This window comes from Penaeus chinensis, chromosome 1, assembly GCF_019202785.1.
Source record: "Penaeus chinensis breed Huanghai No. 1 chromosome 1, ASM1920278v2, whole genome shotgun sequence".
NCBI classification, from domain to species: Eukaryota; Metazoa; Arthropoda; class Malacostraca; order Decapoda; family Penaeidae; genus Penaeus; species Penaeus chinensis.
This window is the reverse complement of record NC_061819.1, coordinates 2537218-2548851: the sequence shown is the minus strand read 5'-3', so window position 1 is coordinate 2548851 and position 11634 is coordinate 2537218. Positions and strand designations below refer to the sequence as shown.

Here is an 11634-nt window from a genome sequence, read left to right as displayed (position 1 = left end):
CTTCCTCCCACACCTCCCTCCCTCCTCCCTCTCCCTCCCTACCCCTCCCCCTTACGTCTGAGCCGAGTAGGAGAAGCCAGGGGCGGTATACTGCGAGGGGGCGAAGGAGGGGTCAGGAGCCTCGGTCATCGTGGGCGGCGGTGCGTAGTGCAGGGTGGCGGCGGAGGTGACCGCGGGCGTGAGGGCGTGGCTGCCGTACTGCCCCTGGAGGCCCGGACTGCTGTAGGCGGCGGCGGACATCATTCCCATAGACGCGTAGGTAGAGTGAGGCAAGGACGGGGTCGCGATGCCCCTCATGTGGGCGGTCGCCTGCTGGTAGTACCCGCCCACGTCGAGGAACGAGGGAGGGTAGGAGGGCGCGGCGTTGAACTGGGGCGGCGGAGGGTGGTGCACGGGCACGGGCTTTCCGTCACGTACCAACACGGGCACGGGCACGCGACGGGGCGAGGGGAGGGGGGCGATATCCATGCTGCGGTCGGTCCTCTGTTTCTTCGTCTTGTAGCGATGATTCTGGAACCAGATCTTCACCTGCGTGGGGGGGGGGGGGGGGGAGGGGAAAGGAATGTTATTTTTGACATTTATATTCATTTAGAAAGTTTAGAAAATTTAGAGATTTACATTCATTTCGAAAAGTTAGATGTTTATATTTATTTAATAAAAAATAGACAGTTAGACATTTACATTCATTTCGAAAATTTAGACATTTAGACACCTATATTCATTTAGGTAATTTAGATATTTAGACACTTATATCTAGAAAATTCAGATATTTCGACATTTATATTTATTTAGAAGTACAGAAAATTATTGGAAACTTAGAAATATAGACATTTATATCTGTCAAGAAATATAAAACAAATTATCGAAATCTAGAAATTTCGACATTTACATCCAATCAAAAATATAGAAAACGACTAGAAACTCAGAAATTCAGACATTCATATTTATCTAGAAATAAAGGAAACGACAGGAAATTTCGACATTTATCGCCGAGAACATCCCAATCGCTATTAATACGTCCAGTAACCAAAGACTCAAGAAAGACTCTCTCCCTCTCTCATTTTCCCCTCATTTCACACCCCACCAGAGCCATACTCTCACGCCCTCATTTTCCCCTCATTTCACACCCCACCAGAGCCATACCCCCCCTCATTTTCCCCTCACCCCCCCCCCCTTGCAGAGACCCCCGAGTTCAACGTAGGCGTGGACAGCAGCTTCCCCTCGAGTATCTGTTCCTCTCACGAAGACCTCTGCCCACCCACCTCGTCCACCCATCCACCTCGGTCTATATCCTCCACCTCCTCCACCCGTTCTCAGTCCACTTTATTCTGACTTGCATTACTGTAAACCACTCGAAGATATGTGGATATAAATCGTATGGTCATTTTAGAATGCAGAAAAAAATATCATAAAAAAAAAAATGAAAAAATAAAAAAATTATCTTCCGGTAGTATAAACAAATAGTTAATACAAGAGAGACGGAGAGAGAGAGAGAGAGAGAGAGAGAGAGAGAGAGAGAGAGAGAGAGAGAGAGAGAGAGAGAGAGAGACAATAAAACAAACATTAAGAAATGAACATAAAACAAAAAAGAATTTTAAAAAAACAAGAAAATCAGGAAATAAAACAAAACAAAACAAATAATAACAACAACAACACAACAACAACAATAACAATAACAAAAACACCACCAACCAACAACAACAACAACAAAACCACCACCACAACAGAGCCTTTAGAACCTTTACCTGCGTCGGCGTCAAGTTGATAATAGACGCTAAGTGTTCTCTCTCCGGTGCCGAGAGGTAGCGCTGCTGGCGAAATCGACGCTCCAGTTCGTAAGTCTGTGCTTTACTGAACAAAATTCTTCTCTTCCTCTTTTTGTTGTTTGTTTCCCCTTCTCCTCCTCCTCCTCCTCCTCCTCTTCTTCTGCTTTCTTCATCTTCTTCTTCGTCTTCCGAACTCTCTGCTGTACCTGAGGATTATATTGAATTATATTGTTTTGGATAGTGATGTTGTTGTTATTACTTTTATTATCATTATCATTATGATTATTGTTATTAGTATTAGTGTTGTTATTATTATTGTTATTATTGTTATTATCTTCAATATTATTATTATTACCGTTATTAATATTATCATTATTACTGTTATTATTATTATTATCATCATTGTTATTATTAGTATTATTATTATTGCTATTTTTATTATTATTATTATTATCATTATTATTATTGGTATTATTATCATTACTATTATTATTATTACTATCACCATTTCCATTATTATTATTATTATCATTATCATTAAATATTACCATTATTATTATTGTCATTATTATTATCATTATTATTATTATTGTTGTTGTTGTTTTTATTATCATTATTATTATTATTATTATTATTATTATCATTATTATTGTTATTATCATCATCATCATCATCATTATCACTACCATCATCTATATTATTATCATCATCATAATTACTATCACTATCATTATCAACTGCCATAATTATTATTACCACCATTATCATCATCATTAACATTATTCCTATTATCAATACTATCACCCTTATTATCATCGTTATCATTGTTATTGGAATTACAACATCATTATTGCTGTTGTAATTGGTAATCAGTCGTTATTATCATCATTATTATTAACATTTATATAATATCCAACTTATAGTAACTGATGCCATTATTTTCATTGTAACGATCACATATTAATGATGATTGAAGTGCAACATGTTTCAGGAGAGGACATAATGGTTAATATAATGGGTCTTCTATGCGATAAGGAAGAAAAAAAATGCATTTATCTACGTATGTTTCTATATATCTTATCTATCTATTTATTTGTTTATTCATACGTCTATCTTATTTTTCTATTCACTGATCTACCTATCTATCTATCTGTCTGTCGGTCTGCCCATCTGTCTATCTATCTATTTGCTTGTCTGCCTGTCTATCTATCTATCTATCATTATCATCACCATAGCCATCACATCATCATCAGCATCATCATCATCATCATCATCATTATTTGAGACATGGATATTTTCTTTACATCCAATTAAGTCATCATCATTACCATTATTCCCGTCGTTATGATGACCATAGTTATCATAATTATCGGGCCATCATCATTATTATTATCTTCTATTGTCACTACATACCTTCAAGCCTCGGCTGTGTAGAATCAGGCTGTGATGCCGGCTCCTCCTGCTTGTCAATAGGTAACAACCCTTGCTGTTGTTGTTGTAATTGCTGGTGTTGTTGTTGCTGCTGCTGTTGTTGTTGGTGTTGCTGTTGTTGCTGAGGGCTCGGAGATATATGAGGAGGAATAACGTCCACTAAGTGATGAGGACTGGCCACTGGTGTGTCTTGGGTGAGGATGGAGCGCGGGTCCGGAACTGGGAAGGAGGTTTTGTATTATTATTATCATTATTTATTTTTTTATTTTTGTATTATTATTATTATTGTCATTACCATTATTGTTATTATTATTGTTATTATTATTATCATTACCATTATTGTTATTATTATTATTATTATTATTATTATTATTATCATTATCATTATTATTATTGTTATTATTATTATTATTATTATTATAATCATTATCATTATTATTATTATCATTATCATTATTATTATTGTTATTATTATTATTATTATTATCATTATTATTATTATTATCATCATCATTATCATTTTTGTTATCATTATCATTATCATTATCATTATCTGTATCATTATTATTATCATTATTAGTAGTAAAAGTAGAAACGATGGTAGTAAAAAGTAGTAGTCGTGATAGTAATTATAAGTTTAATTATAATAATTATAATTATAATTAATGAATGGCAGTACAGTTAATAGTAAAAAAAACGTTGCAACAGGCTTAAAGGAAATTAGTAAATTAAGAAAAAAATAATTCAAAATGATTATAGAATGGATTTAGTCTTTTGATATATCCCATTAACTATTCACTCATTCGTAGAAAACTCGTAATGATATATCTAGTTATGTAGCAAAGGTGGCAGAACGAATTGTCTGAGAAGAGGCGTGTAAATTCCGTAGACTTTCCCTCCCCATTTATTCTTCGGAAAAAAAAAACTACGGAGTTTAAATTTCGCATTTAACAACATCAAATTCTGTTGTAGGAAATAAAATGAGATTGACAGTCATATTATAAGAAAAAAAAAAAAAAGGATGAGAGAAATTGCTAGGAATATATCTAAATTAATTTTCATATACAAACACATCTACATATCACGTGATGCATGATCAGAGGCTCAATAATTAATCACTATTATCATTACAATTATAATTATTATTGATATAAATCCTATTATTACTATCTTTATCATCTTTATTGTCATCATCATCAGCATCATAACAGATAATCGTCATTATCATTGTTTTTATTATCATTATCATTTTGACTATCATTATCACTATTATAGTTGTGGTTACGACAATGTTCATAATGATGATGACGATAAAATGATGATAATAATAATGATAATGATAATAGTAATACAGTGATAATGATAATAATAATAACAATGATAATAATGATAACAATAATAACAATAATGATATTTATAGTAACTAGCATACCTTATCAATCCAAATGTAAAAAAAAACAAAAAAAAACATGATAAACAAAAAAAAAATAACACAAACAAACAAAAATAAAATAATCAGCCCCCTCCCCCTCCCTCCCACCCCCCCCCCCCCAAAAAAAACACACAAAAAAAAACACACATTAAAAAAAAATAAGCCACGCCCACCACTTACTCGCCAAGGGAGAAGTAGAGAGATGGGAAGAAGGCTGAGGAAATGCAGGCTGAGAATTACACTCTGTTGTAGGATCCTGTGTCCTGGCCTGCAGACTCGTGGGATTCTGGACTTCGTGAGAGGAACAGATACTCGAGGGGAAGCTGCTGTCCACGCCTACGTTGAACTCGGGGGTCTCTGCAAGGGGGGGGGGGGAGGGGAAAATGAGGGCGTGTGAGTTTGGCTCTGGTGGGTCTTTCTTGAGAGGAAATGAGGGAGAGAGGGAGGGAGGGAAAGAGAGAGAGAGAGAGAGAGAGAGAGAGAGAGAGAGAGAGAGAGAGAGAGAGAGAGAGAGAGAGAGAGAGAGAGAGAGAGAGAGAGAGAGAGAGAGAGAGAGAGACAGAGAGAAAGAGAGAGAGAGAAAGAGAGAGAGATAAAGTGAGAGAGATAAAGAGAGAGAGAGAGAGAGAGAGAAAAGAAAGAAAGAAAGAAAGAGGGTGAGGGAGGAAGAAAGGGAGGGAAGGTAACGAACGAAAGAGAAGGAAAAAGAGAAAGAAAGAGCTACATAACCAAACAACCAGAAAGATAAACGAAGAGAGAGAAACAGATAAAACGGAAGAACGAACGTGAAAAAAGAAAAACAAGAAAAACAAAAACATCCCTTACCCCCCCCCTACCCCCCTCACCCCTCCTCACCTTCAGCGCCAATGAATTACGCCTTTTTATGTTGGTTTTTCATCCTTCAAAGGAAATAGATATTGACAGGACACGCCTCAATCTCTCCCTTTGTTGTTGTCACACTCAATTGATTCCTTCCCCTTGTCTTTCCCTTCCTCCATTTTCGCTCTCTCTCTCTCTCTCTCGCTCTCTCTTTCTCTCTCTCTCTCTCTCTCTCTCTCTCTCTCTCTCTCTCTCTCTCTCTCTCTCTCTCTCTCTCTCTCTCTCTCTCTCTCTCTCTCTCTCTCTCTCTCGCTCTCTCTCTCGCTCTCTCGCTCTCTCTCTCTCTCTCTCTCTCTCTCTCTCTCTCTCTCTCTCTCTCTCTCTCTCTCTCTCTCTCTCTCTCTCTCTCTCTCTGTCTCTCTCTCTGTCTGTCTGATTATCTCTATGATTCTCTCTCTCTATCCCTTTTCTCTCTCTCTCTCTCTCTCTCTGATTATCTCTATGATTCTCTCTCTTTATCTCTTTTCTCTCTCTCTCCCTCTCTTCTCTCTCTCTCCCTCTCCTTCTCTTCTCTCTACGATTCTCCAAAATTCTCTCTCTCTCTCTCTCTCTCTCTCTCTCTCTCTCTCTCTCTCTCTCTCTCTCTCTCTCTCTCTCCCTCTCTCTCTCTGTGATTATCTCTATGATTCTCTCTTTCTATCTCTTTTCTCTCTCTCTCCCTCTCTTCTCTCTCTATCCCTCTCCTTCTCTTCTCTCTATGATTCTCCAAAATTCTCTCTCTCTCTCTCTCTCTCTCTCTCTCTCTCTCTCTCTCTCTCTCTCTCTCTCTCTCTCTCTCTCTCTCTCTCTCTCTCTCTCTCTCTCTCTCTCTCTCTCTCTCTCTCTCTCTCTCTCTCTCTCTTCCTCTCTCTCTCTGTGATTATCTCTATGATTCTCTCTTTCTATCTCTTTTCTCTCTCTCTCCCTCTCTTCTCTCTCTATCCCTCTCCTTCTCTTCTCTCTATGATTCTCCAAAATTCTCTCTCTCTCTCTCTCTCTCTCTCTCTCTCTCTCATCTCTCCTCTCTCTCTCTCTCTCTCTCTCTCTCTCTCTCTCTCTCTCTCTCTCTCTCTCTCTCTCTCCCTCCCTCTCTCTCTCTCTCCCTCTTTTGCTCCCTTCCCTCCCCCAATAAATCTCGGGACCTAACTTGCTTCTTTATCGCAATAGGGGAAGGGTGAGGGAGAGGAAGGGGGCGAGGGAGGGAGGGAGGAAGGGGGCGAGGGAGGGAGGGAGAGGGAGGGAGGGAGAGGGAGGGAGGAAGGGGGCGAGGGAGGGAGTGAGAGGGAGGGAGAGGAAGGGAGGGAGGAAGGGGTAGGGAGAGGGGAGAGACATTGATAAGCGCGTGAAGGAGCGTCGGTAAGTGATCGTTCTCTCCCCCCCTCCCCCCCACCGACGGACAACAATAAATACAAGGGAGACGGGACTAAATGGGCAGAAGAGAAAGGGGGAAGAGAGAGAGAAAGGGCAAAAAAGAAAAAGAAAAAGAAAATAATAAAGTAGAGAGAGAGAGGAGAAAAGAGGAAAAGGAAAAAAAATAAGGTGGGTGAAGAATGGACAAAAAATATATATTATCAGATATCTCACCTATGTAATGAAATATGAATATATAACGATACATTTGTTTGAATATTTCTATTCACATTTTTATGTCTGTTATCTGCCTTTGTTTGCTGTGCGTTGCGTAATATTTGCTTTGTCAACTTAGCACGCTCTCGCTCTCGCTCTCGCTCTCGCTCTCGCTCTCTCTCTCTCTCTCTCTCTCTCTCTCTCTCTCTCTCATCATCTCTCTCTCTCTCTCTCTTCTGTCTGTTTTTCTGGCTCGTCTCTGTTCTCTGTCTCTCTCTTTCTCTCCTCTGTCCGTCTCGTCCTCTGTCCTGTCTCTGTCTCTGTCTCTGTCTCTGTCTCTCTCTCTCTCTCTCTTCTCTCTCTCTCTCTCTATCTCTGTCTCTGTCTATGTCTCTCTCTCTCTCTACTCATCACTCGTCTCTCCTCTATTCTCTCCTCTCTCTCTCTCCCTCTCTCTCTCTCTCTCTTCTCTCCTTCACTCAATCAGTCTTAAATAACGCTCATGATATTGACGCAGCCTCCCCCTACCTCAGTCATAAGTTATGCGAATACACAACTGTTCTTTTTGTAAATATAATAAATACATCGTTTACTTATAACCAGAATCGCATGCAGGCAGATCAACACAGGCTCATACACTCACGCAAACCATATAAATCTTTCCGTGTACAAAAGTCCCCAGAAAGTCCCAACACATAAGCTTTCCGTCGAAGAGATCGCGGACATGCACCTAGATTCTCCTTCCTCTTCCCGCCTCCTCGCTTAATAAATGAACAGGGGCGTTATAAAGCCATTAGCACCCCCCTACGAGACTAACTGGGTGTAAGTGTACTAATTTAAACCTCCACTGAATATATGAGGCGCGATAAGGAAGGGGGGGGGGGAGGGTTGGATTCAGTTCCCTCTGCGCTTCACTCGATCTTCATTTGTTTCGGACAAAGCGCGGTCGACGTCCGCCCTCCCCCCCCCCCCCCCCCCCCGCCGCCCTTCCTATTTTTTGGACGCGAATTTTTTTTTCTTAAGCAAAAAAAAACAAAACCACAGGCTTTCCCTCCGACTCGAAACCCGGACTTTCCAGACCTCCAGAAAAAGAAAAGTAGCTCCCTTTTTTAAACGCCTTACTCTAAGGACGTGCTTTGTTTAGCCCTTACGCGGCCGAGAGACGATAATTCACCAGGCGACGAAGAGAAAACCGGGCGGCGGCGGCGGGCGGCGATGGCGGCGGTAGCGAGCGAAAAGAAAAAAAAGGGGGATTCAATTATGTGGCATCCGGCCTATGATGTGCTGGGAAGGCTGGAATAGTTTAAGGCAGAATCAAATTGTTTTAACGGGCTGTGATAGCGACCCTAATATTTACAGGGCCATATTTTTGTTCTGGTTATTACAGCGGTGGCGGAGAACTTAAAAAGGGGGGGGAAAAAGATAGAGGGAGAGAGGGGGGGGAGGGAGGGGGAGGAGAGAGAGAGAAAAAAGAGAGAGAGAGAGAGGGAGGGGGGAAGGGAGGGAGAGAGAGAGAGAGAGGGAGGGGGGGAAGGGAGAGAGAGAGAGAGAAGAGAGGGGGAGGGGGAAGGGGGGGAGAAAAGAGAAAGAGAGAAAAGAGATAGAGAGAGAGAGAAGGAGAAGAGAGAGAAAGAGGAGCAAATAGACAGAAAGAAAGAGACAGAGACAGGAAAAAGAAATAGAGAAAGAGAGAAGAGAGAGAGAAAAGGAGGAGAGAGAAGAGAGAGAGAGGAGAGAGAGAGAGAGCAAAGTAGAGAGAAAGAAAGAGACTGAGACAGGGAAAAAGAAAGAGAGAAAGAGAGAGAGAGAGACAGAGAAAGAGAAAGAGAGAGAGAGAGAGAGAGAGAGAGAGAGAGGAAGAGGGTGCCTCGTCGCGTCCATTTTGGCCGCCTCTCCCGGGATTAATTTTCCTCTTGTTTCTTTTATGCTTCTTAACCTCCTTTACTTGAAGGCTTTTCGCTCTCTCTTTCGAGTGCTTTATTTCCTTGCTGTCTTCAAATTACTTTTTTATAGTTAATGATATCATATCATATTATATATATATATTTTATATATATAATAAAAATAATATATATATAAATGCTATTATCTTTAAAACCGTTTTGTTGCGGGTTGTTATTGTTGTTTTTTGTATCATCAACACCACCATTACTGTTATCACCACCACTGCAATCACCACCACCCTCACTATTATCACCACCATCACCACCACTGCTATCCCCACCACCATCCCTGTTAATACCATCATAAACCCACCACTAGCAAATCACCACCACATCCACCACCACTGCTATCACCACCATCACCACACCAAATCACCACCACGCTATCACCACCACCATCACCACCCCACTGCTTATCACCACCATCAACACCACCATCACCACCAATCAACTGCTATCACACCATCACCACTACCATCACCACCACTGCATCACCACCATCACCACCACCCCATCCCCCTCATCACCCCCATCCCCACCACTGCTATCACCACCATCACCACCCCCAAAATCACCACCACTGCTACACCACCATCACCACAACGGCTACACCACCATCACCACCACTGCTATCACCACCATCACCACCACTGCTATCACCACATCACCACCATCACCACCACTGCTATCACCACCATCACCACCACCATCACCACCACTGCTATCACCACCATCACCACACTGATATCACCACCAAAACCACCACCATCACCACCACTGCTATCACCACCATCACCACCACCATCACCACCACTGCTATCCCACAACCATCACCACCACCATCACCCCCAAACTGCTATCACCCCCAAATCACCACCACTGCATAAACCACAATCACCAACCATCACCACCACTGCATCACCACCATCACCACCACCATCACCACCACCATCACCAAAACACCACACTGCTATCACCACCATCACCACCACCACACCACCACATCACCACCACTGCTATCCCACCATCACCACCACCATCACCACCACTGCTATCACCACCAATCACCACCACTGCTATCACCACCATCACCACCACTGCTATCACCACCATCACCACCACTGCTATCACCACCATCACCACCACCATCACCACACCATCACCAACCACGCTATCACCACCATCACCACCATCACCCCCAAACTGTTTATCACCACCATAACACCAATCGCTATCCCCACCACCCCTTTATCTTTATCTTTAAACACACAAGGCGCAGGGGAGGGCGCGGGACCCCCTGTTCCCTTAGTCAGCCCTCAGGGACTAGGGGCAGAAGGTGTGATTTTGACCTTTGACCTTTGATTGGGAGAGAGCGGGAGGAAGTCAACGAGAATTAGGTACGGTGATGATGAGGGAGAGAGAGAGAGAGAGAGGTGGAGGAGGAAACGCGGAATGAGAATGAGAGAGGGGTGGATGGAAGAGGTGAGGGTGAGAAGGGAGGGAGGGGGGGGAGGGGGGGAAAAGGGAAAAGAGGGAGGGAAGAGAGAGAGAGAGGGAGAGAGAGAGGAGAAGAGAGAGAGAGAGAGTGAGAGAGAGAGAGGGGGAGAGAAGAGGAAGAGAGAGAGAGAAGAGAGAGAAGAGAGAGAGAAAGGAGAAAAGAGAGAGAGAGAGAAATGGGGAAAAAGAGAGAGAGGGGGAGAGAAAGAGAAAAAAAGAGGTGAGATTTATCGGTCGGCGGGTGAGTGTTGAGCTGTCACACATCAATTTTCTTCGCGTTCAATAACAGCCATTAAGGCTCCCCACACACACACACCCGGGACGCTGCCTCCCCCTCTCTCCCTCTCTCTCTCTCTCTCTCTCTCTCTCTCTCTCTCTCTCTCTCTCTTCTCTCTCCTTTTCTCTCATCCCTCTCCCTCTCCCTCTTTCTCCTCTCTCTCTCTCCCTCTCTTCTCTCTCTCTCCCTCCCCTCTCTCCCCTCCCTCTCTCTCCCCACTCCCTCTCTTTTCTCTCCCTCTCTTCTTATCCCTCTCCCTCTCTCTCCCATCCCTCTCCCTCTCTCTCTACCTCTCTCTCACTCCCCCTCTCTCTCTCTCTCTCATTCCCTCTCTGTGTCGCTCACCTGGTATTGCGTGGCACAGAAAGAGGAAGCGACGTGGTGTGGTGAAACCTACAGCTGTTATACATTGTAACTAGTATAGTACTGTACTACTGACTACAATTTATGATGCAATAAATGTTATCCAGATTTGATACATCTTTTTAATGTCTTTGGGTAGTTTGAACACGACGTGATGTAGAGAATGTCATCTTTACCTATAATATGTACATTATTATAATATGTATTCTTGTTCCTGACAGTGTATACGAGAGGAACTCATGAAAATTAAGGCTTACGTGGTAATAATAACCTTTAATTAAAACACTGGCTAAAGTATACAACTGTGATGAAAAACCTTTGTTATATATTGTAATACAATGACTCTCATCTATGTCCTTGTACAATTTATTTTCATTCCTAGACTGGAGCTGCCATCTAATTTTACATTACTGAAGCCACAGGGACATTACCTAATATTTCTCTATCATAATTACGTTCCTGATTGCTTCCCATCATTTTAACAACCTCTCGCTTCCTAAA

The 11634-nt window shown here is 42.1% G+C and overlaps 1 protein-coding gene across 1 annotated transcript in view; it reads right to left on the bottom strand.

The window, feature by feature from the left end:
* Positions 1–21: 21 nt before the first annotated feature.
* The window catches only part of LOC125027977 (homeobox protein Nkx-2.6-like), a 13007-nt gene continuing 1394 nt past the window's right edge, over positions 22–11634 (bottom strand). Inside the window, exons 2-5 of the mRNA XM_047617194.1 lie at positions 4810–4986; positions 3180–3416; positions 1746–1972; positions 22–528 (exon numbers count right to left, since the gene is read on the bottom strand). Coding sequence (XP_047473150.1) covers positions 52–528; positions 1746–1972; positions 3180–3416; positions 4810–4986 — 1118 coding nt within the window. The 3' untranslated portion in view covers positions 22–51. The remainder of the gene's footprint in view (positions 529–1745; positions 1973–3179; positions 3417–4809; positions 4987–11634) is intronic.